At 49.6% G+C, this 19,203-nt stretch overlaps 1 protein-coding gene across 1 annotated transcript in view; it reads left to right on the top strand.

The window, feature by feature from the left end:
- The first annotated feature begins 5,927 nt into the window (after positions 1-5,927).
- The window catches only part of CCDC81 (coiled-coil domain containing 81), an 88,637-nt gene continuing 75,361 nt past the window's right edge, over positions 5,928-19,203 (top strand). Inside the window, exons 1-3 of the mRNA XM_044287098.1 lie at positions 5,928-5,967; positions 7,056-7,131; positions 19,002-19,063. Of these exons, the coding sequence (XP_044143033.1) occupies positions 7,065-7,131; positions 19,002-19,063 (129 nt within the window). The 5' untranslated portion in view covers positions 5,928-5,967; positions 7,056-7,064. The remainder of the gene's footprint in view (positions 5,968-7,055; positions 7,132-19,001; positions 19,064-19,203) is intronic.

Raw genomic sequence — 19,203 nt, 5'->3', positions numbered from 1 at the left:
TCAGGCAGGACCAAGCGTCAGTTATCGCCATTATCCCATACTGGCCGAAAAGAGCTTGGTTTACCCAACTCCTACAGATGAGTCGGGGTCAATTTCTGAGGCTTCCCCCAGAGAGAGCACTGGTGTCGGGGGGCACCCAGGTCTCCTCAAATCTTCAAATGTTCAACCTGACAGCCTGGAGGTTGATCAGTCCCTTCCAAGGATAGAAGGGCTATCGGGGTCTGTCTTGAGAACCCTGGAGCACTCCAGATCGGAAGCTACCAACAAGGCCTACTCCAGAATCTGGAAGATTTTTTCGTGCTGGTGTGCTAGGCATCAGCAAACATCCGCTGAAGCTTCCATCCCGATGATCCTACAGTTTCTACAGGACGGTCTGGATAAAGGGCTATCACCTGCTACCCTTAAAGTGCAGATTTCAGCAATCTCTGCTTGTCTCAACAGAGCGGTTTCTCAAGACCCCCTTATCAAGAGATTCCTGAAGGGAGCCTCAAGATTAAAGCCTACAGTAATCAGACCTATCCCTGTTTGGGATTTATCGGTCGTGCTCAGGGGGTTAACATCTCCCCCCTTTGAGCCCCTAGAGGAGGCGGGATTCAGGTTCCTGACCTGGAAGATCACCTTCTTGTTGGCTGTTACCTCTGCAAAGCGAGTTGGGGAACTCCAGGCTTTTTCTGCCTTTGAGCCTTATACAAAGTTCCTGCAGGATCGGGTACTCCTCAAATTTTTACCCACCTTCATCCCAAAGGTTCCCTCCTTTGATAATATTAACCAGGTGATCTCCCTACCAACATTGGCTCCATCCCCCTCCTCTGAGGAAAGAGGGCTCCATACCCTCGACATTGCGAGATGTCTTAGGATTTACCTGGAACGCTCCAAGGTATTTAGGAAGGATGAAAACCTCCTTATCCTTTTTTCCGGTACCCATAAGGGGAGGAAAGCCTCTAAGCCCTCCATCAGTCGCTGGATTAAAGAGGCAATTCGGGAGTCTTATATGTCTCAGGGCTCGGAGCCCCCTGAATTTGTAAGGGCCCACTCTACTCGAGCAGTGGCCACTTCTTTTGCAGAGAGAAGCTCGATCCCATTGGATGTGATCTGTAAGTCAGCTTCTTGGAGTTCTCACTCCACTTTTATCTCACACTATAGAGTGGATACTAGAATACATAGTTATTCCTCATTTGGCCGGACAGTGTTATCTTCCGCCAGGCATGAGGACCCTCCCATGGGGGTTTCTACTTGCTAAATCCCCATCTGTGCCACTGGTTAGGACGTAAGGGAATCGTTAATTTCTAACGATAATTTGTTTTCCCTTAGTCCTAACAGTGGCACACAAATTTCCCCCCCTTGTTTTTTAATTATGGGTTTTGTCTACTTGTTACTACACAACAGCATGAGGGCTACGCCCCTCTTTATAGGGGGCAGGGAGGGCGTGTGCATGCCAGTGTTTTTATGTTTATGTTTCATTAAAATTCCACCTGTCCTAACCAGTCCACAGGGGCAGAATACCCCATCTGTGCCACTGTTAGGACTAAGGGAAAACAAATTATCGTTAGAAATTAACGAAACTCACATATAAATAGGCAATTGCTTAGGAAGAGGTGGGCTTAGACTTGTGAGGTCACTTCCTGTGGCATATGGAAAGAGAAGAAAATGGGGATGAGCTGCATCTAGGCCATGTGACCGATGTACAGTGATGTCGTTGGCCTAGGAAGAGGCTGCGGAGCTCAAGGCCTCTTCTAAGAGCTGATCACCAGGGGTCCCAGGTGTCGCACCCCCGCAGATCTGATACTGATGACCTATCCTGAGGGTAAGGGCTTGTTCACACGACCGTATGTTGTATATCCGCAAAAAACGGATCCGCAAAAAATACGGATGACGTCTGTGTGCATTCCGTATTTTGCGGACTGGAACAGCTGGCCCCTAATAGAACAGTCCTATCCCTGTGCGTAATGCGGACAAAAATAGGACATGTTCTATTTTTTTGCGGAACAGAAATATGGACAAACGGAATGCATACGTAGTACCTTCCATTTTTTTGCGGACCCATTGAAATTAATGGTTCCGTATCCGAGCCGCAAAAAAAAATGAACGAACACGGAAAAAGAAAATACGTTCGTGTGCATGAGCCCTAAGTCATGCATATCTTTTCCTTTAACTGGCGAATGCAGCTTCATTTATTTTCTCAATTCTTAGCGTTGGCGAGCTATTTGATCATCTCAGACCACTCCTTTAGGGCACATGCACACGACCGTGTTTTTTGTCCGCATCTGAGCCGCACTTTTTGCGGATCGGATGCGGACCCATTCATTTCAATGGGGCTGTAAAAGACACGGACAGTACACCGTGTGCAGTCTGCATTCACACATACGTTCCGCAGCCCCACAAAAAAATAAAAAAAAATTGCATGTCCTATTCCGCTTTGCGGACAAGAATAGGCAGTTCTAACAGAAGGCAGGAACATAGCGATCTGCAAAATGCAGGACGGACATGGCCATGTTTTGTGGATCCGCATAAACTGCTACAGTCGTGCGCATGAGCCCTTACGGTGGCTGCACGCAGTGCAGATTTGTGTGCAGAAAATCTGGAAGAAATCTGCGCGAAAACCGCACTATTTATCGAGGTGAAATCTGCACACGAAAAACAACTGACGCTGCAGATTTCAAAATCCACGCGGCAGGTCAATTTACGCTCCCGAGAAAAAAAAACGAAGTGTACAAGAGATTCATCTAATCTCATACATTTTGCTGGTACTGTATTAGGGCTCATGCACATGACCGTATGTATTTTGTGGTCCGCAAAAAAACAGGTGACATCCGTGTTGCGGATCCATTGTAACAATGCCTGTCCTTGTCCACAAAACGGACAAACGATAGGACATATTCTAATTGCGGACATTCCGTTTTTTTCAAGTCCCATTGAAATGAATGGTTCCGTATATGGACCTGTAAAAAAACCGGAGCAGAAACGGAAACAAAATACATCCGTGTGCATGAGCCCTTACGCTGAGGGTTCTTTGGTGCGGAAAAACCACATGTAACCCACAACATGTGTAACACCCCAGAGTGGTGTTACCACTTCTGCACCCTGCTACTGTCTTTATTGGTCTAACAAAATGTCATCTTGTGTATTTATTCCAGGTCCTCCACAATGTGCATTCCTATTTTGTTATTCAACTGTTATGTTAATATGTAATGTGCCTGGTTAACCAGCAGGTGGCAGCAAACACAGCAGAGCTCTATGTAGATTGAATGGAACTTACCATTCCATTCTAACCCCCCTCTGGAGAGAAGTGGGCCAGTCCCACTTCCTGCAGGAAGGGTGGGGGACAGGTTAGAGTCAGTCTAGATTACCCCCTGCTAGGGGACAGGTGTGCAGGGGCATGTCTCTGCTGGACGTGCCCAAGCCAGCCAGAGCACCCTCAGCTCTGCTGGCCATGGAGGCCAAAGCTTAGAGCCTAAGGAGCCAGGAGGAAAGTTCCCTGGCCTAATCTAGAGACAGACCATACAAAGAGAAGTGCAGCATACAAGAAGAAGCAAAGTCATACAGCCAGCCTGTCAGTACAGCAGAGCCAGAGAGAAACAGATGTAGCAGAGTGGAGTTTGCATGCCAGTTTCATGGTAAAGCCTGCTGGGAACAAGACAAAGTCTGTGAACCGTTTTGGAGAACGTTTATGTAAAGTAAAGCTGCTGTTCAACTACATACAAGGTCTGGACTCAATCTTTCTTTCAAATCCCTCAATTATTCCCCCTTTTATTTTGCTTTGGAGCCAAAGCCTGGGGTCCAGCCGTATCCAGGTAGGAGCACCGTGACACACACAAAGGGACATTTTAGGCCGCACTATACCACTCAGCATTCCTACATCTGGGACATGATATAGAGGGCCCTAGGGGGAGGTGCACTATTAATATGCTGCTGGTCCTCCGCACGGTCATAGCACGGCTCCGCCAAATCAAATATCAAGATGGAAAATCAGGAAAACCTCTCCAATCTAAATATGACAGTGTAACTAAAGTCTACTTCCCTCTGGATGGTGATCAGTCCCAAGGAGGAAGCGTAGCAGGACTGTACAACACAACCCTCGGAGGGTGACTGTTACCCCATGTACATTAGAAGGGGGTGTAGCGGACAGCTCCAGTCACGTCTATAGTCTGCCATACTCCTGAGATGTCTGACAGCGATCCGTACACGTGCATGCCGGGCTCAGCCCAGAGGGAAATAGCTGCGATGCTCTGCTTGGGCTGCGTTGGAGATCCGGCAGGCTGTTCCATCACAGAGCAGTCTGCCAGATCTCCTGGATCCAGTGACGTCGGATCCTCTGCTTCACCGGCCAATTACCCGGTTGTGTTTCGGCCGGACAGAAAATGCTGCATGGAATGGTTTTCTTCCAGCTGAAACCTGGCATTTTTGCAAAAAATTGTCCGGATCCCCACCGGACCCCATTGCAGCCAATGGGGATCCTGTGGTGAAGTAGGGGATCCAGTTACACCGGATCCAGGAGATCCGCCAAACTGCTCTGTGCTGGAACAGCCTGAGATGTGAGTGGAGCCTTATGCACATTTGGCAATGGTTCGAGCCTTTTCCGTCAGAGATCCGTTATTTCAGAGGCACTCAGGACTTCTCTCCCTCTAAAATAACGAATCTCAGACGGAAAAGGCTCAAACGGATGCCAAATGTGCACAGGTGCTGCTCAGGATCTATTATTTTTTTATAGGATCCTTTTTTTTCCCTTTATTTTTCTGTCCTTCAGCATGCCAGCTACTGTGAAACTACAACTCCCAACATCCAAACTTACTCGGCTGTTCTTGTAACTCACAAAAAAAATTGAAAGGAGGACTCTGGGAGTTGTAGTTTCAGAACAGCTGAAGTGCCGGAGGTTCTGATGGATCAGGAATAGTGTTGAGTGAACTTGTGTTTTAAGTTCGTGTTTAATGTTCGGGTTATCGAAGAATCGCGTTATGGATTCCGCTACCACGGACCATAACGGAATTTAGAATCCATAACTCGATTCTTCGATAACCTGAACTTTAGACGCCGAACTTAAGACACAAGTTCGCTCAACACTAATCAGGAAAAATAATCGGTGATGTGAACTCCCCCTTACACCGCTTATCTCTCTTTGGGACGAAGAGTTGGGCATGCTGAAATCCAACATGTGTGATCCGGTCCCACGACATCTGCAGTCTGGGGAGAGGCTGTAGACTTTGGTGCCCAGTAGATGGTCAACTGATCCTGCCCAGATGTGTACCAGACAAGAGATGTTCCCATCTGGGTGCTGCCCAAATTTAGAAAGGACAGAACACTGACCCGTTAAGTCAATGGGGGTCATTTATCGAAGAGCAGCGTTTTACACCGATCTTTGAGATCCCTCGTGCCACCGGAGGATGCAAGGGGGCAACCCATCTGGGACTGTGTGGCAGTGGGGGCACACTGGCTGACACTGCTTATGGGGGCACAGTGGTTGGCACTGCGTATGAGGGTGCTCTGGCTGGCACTGCTTATGGGGGCACACCGGCTGGCACTGTTTATGGGACTATATTCTAAATGTCACTATTTTAGGGTCACACTGTCTGGCACTGTTTATGGGGGACTCTGTCACTATTTTAGGGTCACACAGGCTGGCACTGCTCTGGTTGACACAATTCATAGGGGCACACAGGCTGGCACCGTTTTTGGTCAGGCTCTGAGGGCACTGTTTATGACGGTGCTCTGGCTGGCGGGGGCACTATGTATGTGGGGGGCACTCTGGTGTGGCTGTCATATTTGACGTGCCACCTCAATGTAAAGTTGGGGGCTGTGCGCATAAGATTCCCATGCCCTCTTCAGCTGCGCGTGCACGCTCCGTACACTGGGGCAGGGAGGACTGCTGCTCGGCGGCGCGCGGATGACGTCACTCCTAGCAACAGCCGGGTGCTCCCTGCGCGTCCTAGAGACGTCCCTGAGGAATCCGGGAGACTGAGAGCGGGACAGCGGGTAAGAGCTCCTCACCGGGGAATCACAGGGAGGAGGGGGCCCACCGGGGAGACACAGGGAGGAGGGGGCGACCAGGGAGACACAGGGAGGAGGGGGCGACCAGGGAGACACAGGGAGGAGGGGGCGACCGGAGACCTGGCCGGGAACTCACTATAAAGCAGGGAAGTTTTATATCTGACGCACTGTGTGCGCTGTCTGTAGCCCCTCCGGCCAGGAATACAGTGTGAGCCCCTCCATAAGACTGAGAGCTCTTTGTAATATGTGATAGCGCCAGATGTTCCTGATAGGCTCCTGTGACAGATGTGACCCGCTGACACCGCGCGTCCAATCACATGATAGCGACATTGTCGGTTATAGGAGTCGATGGTCGCTCGATAATCATCACTGCGGGCCGGAGTGCGTGCGCCAATGTATCCACGGAAACGGTGTATCTTTGGGAAATTTGACAAATTTTCCGACATCCCATCTACACCGATTCCTCATGGAAAAACAATTGTGTTAGTCCTGATAAGAAGTGCCTAAAAACATGAATTATCTCATATCTATCTATCTATCTATCTATCTATCTATCTATCTCCTATCTATCTATCTATCTATCTCTCTATCTCTAATATCTATTATCTATCTATCTATCTATCTATCTATCTATCTATCTATCTATCTATCTCCTATCTATCTATCTATCTATCTATCTCTCTATCTCTAATATCTATTATCTATCTATCTATCTATCTCATATCTATCTATCTATCTATCTCTAATATCTATTATCTATCTATCCATCTATCTATCTATCTATCTATCCATCTCATATCTATCTATCTATCTATCTATCTATCTATCTATCTCCTATCTATCTATCTATCTATCTCTCTATCTCTAATATCTATTATCTATCTATCTATCTATCTATCTCCTATCTATCTATCTATCTATCTATCTATCTATCTATCTATCTCCTATCTATCTCTCTATCTCTAATATCTATTATCTATCTATCTATCTATCTCATATCTATCTATCTCCTATCTATCTATTATCTCTCTCTTGTAGCTGTACATTACCTCATAGATGTTCCTCTCTTGTAGGTGGAGAAGATGTTGGATTTCCTGCAGGATGCTGGGAGGAGTGGTTTTCAGACGCTCCAGAGTCTCACGGAGGAAGGTGAGGACAGAGGAACAGAGAAGAAGAACATTAGAACTGCCTGGAGGGACGGCCACCTCCGGCACGCCAGCTGTGGTGACACTACAACTCCCAGCATGCACACTTGCTTGGCTGTTCTTAGAACTTCCATAAACGTGAAGGGAGCATGCTGGGAGTTGTAGTTTTGCGACAGCCGGAGTGCCGAAGGTGGCTGACCCCTGGCCTGAAGCGATGTCATTCCTGCATCCTTCCCTGGCAGATCTGTCAGTCTAGTGTTACATTGGCAGGGCAGCTGGGGGAGCTGGCAGCGATTCTGAGATTGGGGAATTGCTATTTTGGCAGTTTCCTAATATTTGAAGGTTTTCCTGCAGCGCTGGGACTCCACCACGGCAGTTACGTGAGCTGTGATTCCCGTCCTTTGTGCTGCAGCCTGGGGCGACTCTATGTAACCAGAGTCACGTATATAGGGATCGGAGTTAACCTCTTCACTGCTGGGAAGTGCGATCAATGATGAATGGGGTAACAGTGTAAAAAAAAGGGGGTGCTGCTGGGGAAGTGTAGTATGGCATGGCGCCCACATCGGGTGGAGGTCTCTGCTGTGCAGGGACTTACTTAAAGGTCTGGTGGGACACGGAGGGAATCAACCAGCTGTTCTTGACCAGGACATTTCGATACAGGACGGCAAAATGAATCGTTGACATTTTTCAGCTTCCTAATATAGTTTGTGTTTGCAAGACCTCTGCTTGCTGTCAGCGAAAGGGAACATTCTTTCACAGACTGAAAAGCTTTCTGATCTGCAAATTTCCTTCAGCTGAGGTTTAGTATTGTGTCTCTGGACGATCCTCTGTGAGGTAAGCGCATTAGCTGCTTCGCTCCTGTCCTGATCATTTGTTACAATGTATCGGTCAAGGATCTGTCCTCCAGGCATCCAGTTATAAGTGTACGCACAAGTATTTGCCCGGCCGCTATTGAATTTACAGCCAGCTGTAAACGAAGACTCCAAGTAAAGCCGACACACTGAGTTATGCCGAATGCGGGGTCCTCGGGGGCGGAGCATGATACAGGGACTCACTCATTGGTGCTCTTTAAATCGCTCTATCATTCTCCGCCCCCTCAGATCCTACACTAGGCATAATACAGCGGATCAGCTTTGCCCATAGTGGATCCTTACTCCTGACCCCCGAACCCTCGCCCCTTTCGTTCATCCTCTATAGATAGTGCGAGGAAAGTGCTGCACTTAGCGATCCGCCGACTCGTTTCACTGGGATCATTGTAGCGCAGACGCCATATTGTGTTACCTGGAAATAAATCCGCCACGCACGTGTAGAAGACTGAATAGAGAGAAATCTAATAGCTGCTAATTAGGCCATTAGCTGCCGCTCTCAGGCACATGATCCTGCAGTCCTTCTCCGGCTCACTAGTAAATCCCAGGCTCCTAAAATATACCTCTTTATGCCTGCTAACCAATATGGCCGCCATGACAGCTTCTTAAAGGGTTAACCCGGGCACTGAATAGAAAATCCGCCCGGGCTATGCAGTGATATGTACTGATAAGGGGGCAGAGGATTGCACTAGATGAAATGTGCTCTTCTGGACTCCCCCTATGGAAGCCTGGATGGCACCCAGCTTTCCCAGAATCAGATAACAATAAGGAAATGCAGAAGAGAATTCAATGACTCAAAGACTTGGATTATTTTGGAAGGAATTTGCGTAATGCATTGGCATCTTGGAAGGGCGGAATACATAATTACAGGAAGTCTTTTCCTCTGGCATCTGATAATTCAGACTAGGGCTGCAGTAAACGAATATTTTTGTAATCGAGTATTCTATCGATTATATTTCTCGATTCATCGAGTAATCTAATAAGAAAAAGCTACTTAAAATAACGTACGTAATTAGGTATGTATAAAGTTATTGGTTTGAAGGGGTTAATAACTTTATACATGCCTAATGCCAAGGTGCTTCCATTAACCCCTCCAAACCAATAACTTTATACATGCCCATTGGGTTTGGAGGGGTTAATGGAAGCACCTTGGCATTAGGCATGTATAAAGTTATTGGTCTGAAGAGGTTAATGAAAGCACCCTGGAGGTGCCTTCATTAACCCCTCTCTAAACCAATAACTTTATACATGCCAAGGTGGTGCTTGCAGCCTCCATTAACCACTCTCTCTCCATCTGCCTCCCCCCAGCCTCTGATCTGTTTGCCCCCGCCTCTGATCTGGCTCCCCCCCCCAGCCTCTGATCTGCCTCCCCCCCAGCCTCTGATCTGCCCCCCCCCCAGCCTCTGATCTGCCTCCCCCCCCCAGCCTCTGATCTGCCTCCCCCCCAGCCTCTGATCTGCCTCCCCCCAGCCTCTGATCTGCCTCCCCCCCCTCCCCCCAGCCTCTGATCTGCCCCCTCTGGTAACGCAACCCCCCCCCCCCAGTATTAATCATTTGTGGCAGTGGCCACAGGGTCCCCCTCCTCCCCCCCCATCATTGGTGGCAGTGTCAGTTCCGATCGGAGCCCCAGCAGTGTAATGGAACTGACACTGCCACCAATGATTGGGGGGAGGAGGGGGACCCTGTGGGATATGGCCGGCACATTCATTGGTGGTGCAGTGGCCACAGTCCCTCCCCTCCCCTCCTCCTCCTACTCAGTTCCTCCCCTCCTCCTCCTACTTGGTCTTCAGCGGCAGCCGCGCACAGTGGGGAGGGAGAGACTCCCTCCTCCTCCCTCCCTCCTCCTCCCTCCCTCCTCCTCCCTCCGCTGTGCCGGCCGGCTCAGTCCTGCCTCTCTGGCCTCCGGAGGACACGGAAGCGGTGAGTGAGACGCTTAATTTCACTCCCGCTCTGTGATCACGTGATCTAAACGATTCCTCGATGCAGGGAAACTGCATCGATGAATTTTTTGACTCGATTTAATCGAGTTATTCGAATAATCGTTTCAGCCCTAATTCAGACTGACTGATAATCCGGCACTTACTGCAGGGTACTGTCACATTTCATCAAAGTACTGAAAAAAACAAACGCTAAGGACATTTGGGGAGATTTATCATCTCCCTGCGTCAGAAAAGTGTTGTTAAAATGTTTTTAAATGTGGCTTTAAAAAAAATATAAAAAAAATTGCAAAAGGTCGTTTCACACCGCCTTCGCCAGTTTTCAGAAAGAGTGTGGCAGGAAAGGGGGCGTGACCAGCAGCTGCGACAAAATTATGTTCATTTACGCCAGTTTTCTGATGCAAATGAAGCCAGAAATCTGCAGTAGCTGTGAGATGCCGTAGATTACGGTCTCGGCGCACGGACTGCTGGAGGATGCAAGGCCCGAGTCTCGTCATCAATTAGATGCATCCTCCGGCAGTGCAGCGGATATCAGGACTGGAGCACTAAGCCCAAGTCTTGATGAATCTCCCCTAATATCTCTAATTAAAAGCAAAGTTCTAGTAAAATATCTTGAGGTTCTTGAGGATTCTGGCCACTCTGATGATTCTGTAGATTCCTCTATAATATATGGGATAACAGCAAATGCAATATACCGTATTTTTCACTTTATAAGACGCTCCCGATGATAAGATGCACCCCAGGTTTAAGAGGAGGAAAATAAGAAAAAAATATTTTTCATCAGACCTCATATCAGATCCTCAGATCAGACCCCCATAAATATCAGGACATCAGGTCAGGCCCCCATAAATATCAGGACATCAGATCAGACCCCCATAAATATCAGGACATCAGGTCAGGCCCCCATAAATATCAGGACATCAGGTCAGGCCCCCACAGTGGCGTACCAAGGGGGGGGCGGGCCGCCCCGGGTGCCACTCACACGGGGGGTGCTGACGCCGGAGTCACCCGTCCCCGGCTCCATCCACTGCTGCGACCGTGCGACGCGACTCGGCGCCAGGCGCCGGCTTCGGTCCGGTGGAAGAAGGATTATTGCGGCGGCGGGCGGCGCGCAACATGACGTGACGACGTCACGACGCTGACGCCGCGCCGCCGCCTTCACGGATCAGAAGGCTCCCATCCATCTATTATACCAGCGCAGCGGTCGGACGGCCGGACGGCGGGGGGCATCATCAAAATAAATGTGAGACACACACAAGTAAAGTTAAGTAAATAATTGTGTAATTAAGGGGGGGTCGGGGTGTACCGTGTAATTAAGGTGGGGAGGGAGGGGGTGTAATTAAGGGGGGGTGTTTTGTTATTAAGGGGAGAAGAAAGGGTGTAATTAAGGGGGGGGGTGCAGCCCCCCCTTAATTACACCCTCTCTTCACCCCTTAATAACACCCCCCCTTAATTACAACGGAAGGTAAGCGTTAGCGAGTGGATCTCCAGCCTGCCAGCGGCGATCGCTCGCTGGCAGGCTGGAGATGTGATTTTTTTTAACCCCTAACAGGTATATTAGACGCTGTTTTGATAACAGCGTCTAATATACCTGCTACCTGGTCCTCTGGTGGTCCCTTTTGTTTGGATCGACCACCAGAGGACTCAGGTAGCTGTGTAAAGTACAACAAAACACCACTACAGTACACTACACCCCCCCCCGTCACTTATTAACCCCTTTTGAACCACTGATCACCCCTGATCACCCCATATAGACTCCCTGATCACCCCTCTGTCATTGATCACCCCCCTGTAAGGCTCCATTCACAGGTCTGTATGATTTTTATGGATCCACTGATACATGGATCGGATCCGCAAAACACATGCGGATGTCTGAATGGAGCCTTACAGGGGGGTGATCAATGACAGAGGGGTGATCACCCATATAGACTCCCTGATCACCTCCGTCATTGATCACCCCCCTGTAAGGCTCCATTCAGACGTCCGTATGATTTTTACGGATCCACTGAAACATGGATCGGATCCGCAAAACACATGCGGACGTCTGAATGGAGCCTTACAGGGGGGTGATCAATGACGGAGGTGATCAGGGAATCTATATGGGTGATCACCCCTCTGTCATTGATCACCCCCCTGTAAGGCTCCATTCAGACGTCCGCATGTGTTTTGCGGATCCGAAAATGTGTGGGGGGGGGGGGGGTGCCAAACAAAGGGTTCGCCCCGGGTGCCAAATGCTCTAGGTACGCCCCTGGGCCCCCATAAATATCAGGACATCAGGTTAGGCCCCCATAAATATCAGGACATCAGATCAGACCCCCATAAATATCACGACATCAGATCAGACACCTATAAATATCAGGACATCAGATCAGGCCCCCATAAATATCAGGACATCAGATCAGACACCCATAAATATCAGGACATCAGATCAGGCCCCCATAAATATCAGAAAAAGAGAAGAGAAGCTTAAAGTACCAAACTAGTAGTTAGAAAATGTTTTTATTATGAAATACATGATAAAAAAGTACACATATAATACATGCCACAGACAGGGTAGGGGAACAGGGAGGAAAAAAGAAGAAGCGCCACCCTGGAAGAGCACACTGGTCACAAGAGAGTAAATAAAAAGATTATTGTTATAAGGTTATGAACATGAGGAACATACAACAGTGTATGGTACAATGACCACCTCATGAACACAATGTAAAAAATGATGAATGAAAAGATATAAAGGGGGAGTAGAGATCAAAGAATTCCAACCAGTATGGCTATAATGCACAAAGTACAAAAAGCATTGACAATGCAAATATGTCAATGAACAGGTGATGGAAAGCCAAGTGAGGTGTCTCAACATCGGCAGCATGGAACCATGGCGGGGAGACTGTGATCTAAAACTCACCAGGAGAGGACCAGATGTGGACAGGAACCAGGGTGGCGCTACCCCAACGCGCGTTTCGGCGTGCCTTCTTTGTCCCCATAAATATCAGGACGTCAGATCAGGCCCCCATAAATATCAGGACATCAGATCTGACCCCCTTATAAGGACATCACATCAGCCCTTCATGTCATAACCCCATCAGACTTTATGTCAGCCCACATAGTGAGTCCCCATCAGCCCAGATAGTGAGACCCCATCAGACCTCAGATCAGCCCACATAGTGAGTCCCCATCAGCCCAGATAGTGAGACCCCATCAGACCTCAGATCAGCCCACATAGTGAGTCCCCCATCAGACCTCAGATCAGCCCACATAGTGAGTCCCCATCAGCCCACATAGTGAGACCCCCATCAGACCTCAGATCAGCCCACATAGTGAGTCCCCATCAGCCCACATAGTGAGACCCCCATCAGACCTCAGATCAGCCCACATAGTGAGTCCCCATCAGCCCACATAGTGAGACCCCCATCAGACCTCAGATCAGCCCAGATAGTGAGACCCCCATCAGACCTCAGATCAGCCCACATAGTGAGTCCCCATCAGCCCACATAGTGAGACCCCCATCAGACCTCAGATCAGCCCACATAGTGAGTCCCCATTAGACCTCAGATCAGCCCAGATAGTGAGACCCCCATCAGACCTCAGATCAGCCCACATAGTGAGTCCCCATCAGCCCACATAGTGAGACCCCCATCAGACCTCAGATCAGCCCACATAGTGAGTCCCCATCAGCCCAGATAGTGAGACCCCATCAGACTTCAGATCAGCCCACATAGTGAGTCCCCATCAGCCCAGATAGTGAGACCCCATCAGACCTCAGATCAGCCCACATAGTGAGTCCCCATCAGCCCACATAGTGAGACCCCCATCAGACCTCAGATCAGCCCACATAGTGAGTCCCCATTAGATGATAAGATGCACCCCAGGTTTAAGAGGAGGAAAATAAGAAAAAAATATTTTTCATCAGACCTCATATCAGATCCTCAGATCAGACCCCCATAAATATCAGGACATCAGGTCAGGCCCCCATACATAAATATCAGGACATCAGATCAGACCCCCATAAATATCAGGACATCAGGTCAGGCCCCCATACATAAATATCAGGACATCAGATCAGACCCCCATAAATATCAGGACATCAGGTCAGGCCCCCATAAATATCAGGACATCAGGTCAGGCCCCCACAGTGGCGTACCAAGGGGGGGGCGGGCCGCCCCGGGTGCCACTCACACGGGGGGTGCTGACGCCGGAGTCACCCGTCCCCGGCTCCATCCACTGCTGCGACCGTGCGACGCGACTCGGCGCCAGGCGCCGGCTTCGGTCCGGTGGAAGAAGGATTATTGCGGCGGCGGGCGGCGCGCAACATGACGTGACGACGTCACGACGCTGACGCCGCGCCGCCGCCTTCACGGATCAGAAGGCTCCCATCCATCTATTATACCAGCGCAGCGGTCGGACGGCCGGACGGCGGGGGGCATCATCAAAATAAATGTGAGACACACACAAGTAAAGTTAAGTAAATAATTGTGTAATTAAGGGGGGGTCGGGGTGTACCGTGTAATTAAGGTGGGGAGGGAGGGGGTGTAATTAAGGGGGGGTGTTTTGTTATTAAGGGGAGAAGAAAGGGTGTAATTAAGGGGGGGGGGGGTGCAGGATTTGTTCATTTTATTGATGGGGATTTGGATTTTTTTTCTTTTTGGTGCAGATGGAAAGTGATTTTTTTTACCAGGAGAGGACCAGATGTGGACAGGAACCAGGGTGGCGCTACCCCAACGCGCGTTTCGGCGTGCCTTCTTTGTCCCCATAAATATCAGGACGTCAGATCAGGCCCCCATAAATATCAGGACATCAGATCTGACCCCCTTATAAGGACATCACATCAGCCCTTCATGTCATAACCCCATCAGACTTTATGTCAGCCCACATAGTGAGTCCCCATCAGCCCAGATAGTGAGACCCCATCAGACCTCAGATCAGCCCACATAGTGAGTCCCCATCAGCCCAGATAGTGAGACCCCATCAGACCTCAGATCAGCCCACATAGTGAGTCCCCCATCAGACCTCAGATCAGCCCACATAGTGAGTCCCCATCAGCCCACATAGTGAGACCCCCATCAGACCTCAGATCAGCCCACATAGTGAGTCCCCATCAGCCCACATAGTGAGACCCCCATCAGACCTCAGATCAGCCCAGATAGTGAGACCCCCATCAGACCTCAGATCAGCCCACATAGTGAGTCCCCATCAGCCCAGATAGTGAGACCCCATCAGACCTCAGATCAGCCCACATAGTGAGTCCCCATCAGCCCACATAGTGAGACCCCCATCAGACCTCAGATCAGCCCACATAGTGAGTCCCCATTATACCTCAGATCAGCCCAGATAGTGAGACCCCCATCAGACCTCAGATCAGCCCACATAGTGAGTCCCCATCAGCCCACATAGTGAGACCCCCATCAGACCTCAGATCAGCCCACATAGTGAGTCCCCATCAGCCCAGATAGTGAGACCCCATCAGACTTCAGATCAGCCCACATAGTGAGTCCCCATCAGCCCAGATAGTGAGACCCCATCAGACCTCAGATCAGCCCACATAGTGAGTCCCCATCAGCCCACATAGTGAGACCCCCATCAGACCTCAGATCAGCCCAAATAGTGAGACCCCATCAGACCTCAGATCAGCCCACAGCGTGAGTCCCCATCAGCCCACATAGTGAGACCCCCATCAGACCTCAGATCAGCCCACATAGTGAGTCCCCATTAGACCTCAGATCAGCCCAGATAGTGAGACCCCATCAGACCTCAGATCAGCCCACATAGTGAGTCCCCATCAGCCCAGATAGTGAGACCCCATCAGACCTCAGATCAGCCCACATAGTGAGTCCCCATCAGCCCACATAGTGAGACCCCATCAGGCCTCAGATCAGCCCACATAGTGAGTCCCCATTAGACCTCAGATCAGCCCAGATAGTGAGACCCCCATCAGACCTCAGATCAGCCCACATAGTGAATCCCCATCAGCCCACACAGTGAGACCCCCCCATCAGACCTCAGATCAGCCCACATAGTGAGTCCCCATCAGCCCACATAGTGAGACCCCCATCAGACCTCAGATCAGCCCACATAGTGAGTCCCCATCAGCCCACATAGTGAGACCCCCATCAGACCTCAGATCAGCCCAGATAGTGAGACCCCCATCAGACCTCAGATCAGCCCACATAGTGAGTCCCCATCAGCCCAGATAGTGAGACCCCATCAGACCTCAGATCAGCCCACATAGTGAGACCCCCATCAGACCTCAGATCAGCCCACATAGTGAGTCCCCATTAGACCTCAGATCAGCCCAGATAGTGAGACCCCCATCAGACCTCAGATCAGCCCACATAGTGAGTCCCCATCAGCCCACACAGTGAGACCCCCATCAGACCTCAGATCAGCCCACATAGTGAGTCCCATCAGCCCAGATAGTGAGACCCCATCAGACTTCAGATCAGCCCACATAGTGAGTCCCCATCAGCCCAGATAGTGAGACCCCATCAGACCTCAGATCAGCCCACATAGTGAGTCCCCATCAGCCCACATAGTGAGACCCCCATCAGACCTCAGATCAGCCCACATAGTGAGTCCCCATTAGACCTCAGATCAGCCCAAATAGTGAGACCCCATCAGACCTCAGATCAGCCCACATAGTGAGTCCCCATCAGCCCACATAGTGAGACCCCCATCAGACCTCAGATCAGCCCACATAGTGAGTCCCCATTAGACCTCAGATCAGCCCAGATAGTGAGACCCCATCAGACCTCAGATCAGCCCACATAGTGAGTCCCCATCAGCCCAGATAGTGAGACCCCATCAGACCTCAGATCAGCCCACATAGTGAGTCCCCATCAGCCCAGATAGTGAGACCCCATCAGACCTCAGATCAGCCCACATAGTGAGTCCCCATTAGACCTCAGATCAGCCCAGATAGTGAGACCCCCATCAGACCTCAGATCAGCCCACATAGTGAGTCCCCATCAGCCCACACAGTGAGACCCCCCATCAGACCTCAGATCAGCCCACATAGTGAGTCCCCATCAGCCCACATAGTGAGACCCCCATCAGACCTCAGATCAGCCCACATAGTGAGTCCCCATCAACCCACATAGTGAGACCCCCATCAGACCTCAGATCAGCCCAGATAGTGAGACCCCCATCAGACCTCAGATCAGCCCACATAGTGAGTCCCCATCAGCCCAGATAGTGAGACCCCATCAGACCTCAGATCAGCCCACATAGTAAGACCCCCATCAGCCCAGATAGTGAGACCCCCATCAGACCTCAGATCAGATTAATAAAAACCATCTCCTACCTGTCCTGCGCCGCGGCTCCTCTCCACCTCCGGCAGAAGTCGCGCTCCCCTGTCTTCCCAGGCTGCGCTGCTCTGTCACCTGACTACGTGCAGCGTCAGGTCATAGTGCGCACACTACGTCCTGACACTGTATGCGGTCAGGACAGTGCAGCGCCGGCCCCAGCAAGAATGACCGGGGAGGGTGAGTACTACAAGCGCTTGCGGCGCTTCGCTCCCCTCTCCCGGCACCTAATTCATACTAGTGAGCGCTTCCATAATGAAAGCGCTCACTAGTATTCGCTTTATAAGACACACGGCCATTCCCCCCCCCCCACTTTTGAGGGAAAAAAAGTGCTTCTTATAAAGCGAAAAATATGGTAAGAAATAAAAAAAATTCATACAGTAGTCACCTCCTTATTGCCATGCCGCTCCAGCGCGGATGCTCAGGTAGTCCCGAGCCAGCCGGTCTCACTTACTGGAGATTTTCCAACCACCCCTGCTGGTAGTTTGTTCCAAGCCTTGACTACTCTTTCGGTGTAAAAATATTTCCTAATTTTAGATTGTGCCCCCTTTTTCTAGGTTTATTTTTAGTTTTAACTTAAAAACACTTTCCTCCTGAACCCTATTGTTCTGTGTCTAAGTACAAGACCGCATTCCTGAGTGGTTAACCCGGGACTTGTGTACTGCACACTGGAGACCTTTTAGGGTGGTGGTGTCACTGGGCCAGGTGTAAAAGTTCTATGCATGTAAAAGAGAGAGTGACGCTCCAATGAAGACGTTGTCTGTGTGAGATCTGCTTCATCACTTTGTATTCCGCCATATTGGGCACGGGCTGGCGAGGGGCTTGCCGACTGATTGCAGAATAACTGACTGTTGATGAAGGTGATCTGTATATACCTTTTCTGTATCTATCTTTATCACTGCTTAGTAAAGTTCTTATTCACTTGTCATTGTTTAAGCCTATTTATTCCCGTACCTTAGAATCCATTGTAAAACTGAGGCTTCACCATTTTTTTTTACATATGATAAACTCCTCTTTAAAGGGGTTTTATGAGTTAATTTGTTAAAGACAATGAAGATATTAAAATAATAAAAAGTGTACTCACTGTTCTGAGCCCCTTCCGTTCCAGCACGGCCACTCCGATGCTCCCTACTGGAGCAGACATGACATCTTGCTATGGGCTGCAACTCTAACGCTGGGTTCACACCTGAGCGTTTTACAGCGCGTTCAAACGCGCTGTAAAACGCTCAACATATGAAAACCAATGCTTCCCTATGGCCCTGGTTTACACTTGAGCGTTTTACAGCGCGTTTGAACGCGCTGAAAAACGCCCTACGCTCAAAAAAGTTCTTGAGCTTCTTTGGGGCGTTTTGTCGCGCGTTCCCGTACATAGACTTTTGGGAACGCGCGACAATGGGCGTTCGCTTGTCTCTGTATGCGCGATTGCAAACGCCGGTACAATCGCGCATTCAGAGCGCTCCTTTCAGAACGCTCAGGTGTGAACCCAGGGTAACATCCCCTGTAGCGCAAGTCACCATTGCAGCTAACCATTGCCTCAGGGATATACGGCACTAGTCTACTGAAGCCAGTAATTGGCTGCAGCGGTCACATGTGTTGTGCAGGCATATCACCGCTGCAGTCATGAAAACAAAGCGGGGTGGATAGAGCATTGGTGCTGGAATGGAGAGGGTTTGGAGGGTTAAGTATACGTTTTTTCATTATTTAATACCTTCATATAACTCAGGCATCCCATTTAATGTCTGCTATTTATGACCCTATTACAACGTGTTCTCTTTGCAGATGTTTGCGCCATATGGGCTTCCGTCTCTGAGTTCGTTGAGCACCAGATGTCTCTGCAGAAGGTAACGTGACCGGTATTATTACATTATCACTACTATGTTTAGTATAATAGTGGCTCCTAGTTACCTCAGTCAGTGCCACCAGGGTTGGACACCAGGTACTGCATAACCCAATTGCTACCATAGGCCACAAGTGATTTTGA

Source organism: Bufo gargarizans, chromosome 3 (assembly GCF_014858855.1).
Source record: "Bufo gargarizans isolate SCDJY-AF-19 chromosome 3, ASM1485885v1, whole genome shotgun sequence".
NCBI lineage: Eukaryota > Metazoa > Chordata > Amphibia > Anura > Bufonidae > Bufo > Bufo gargarizans.
This window is presented reverse-complemented; position numbering and strand designations above follow the sequence as displayed.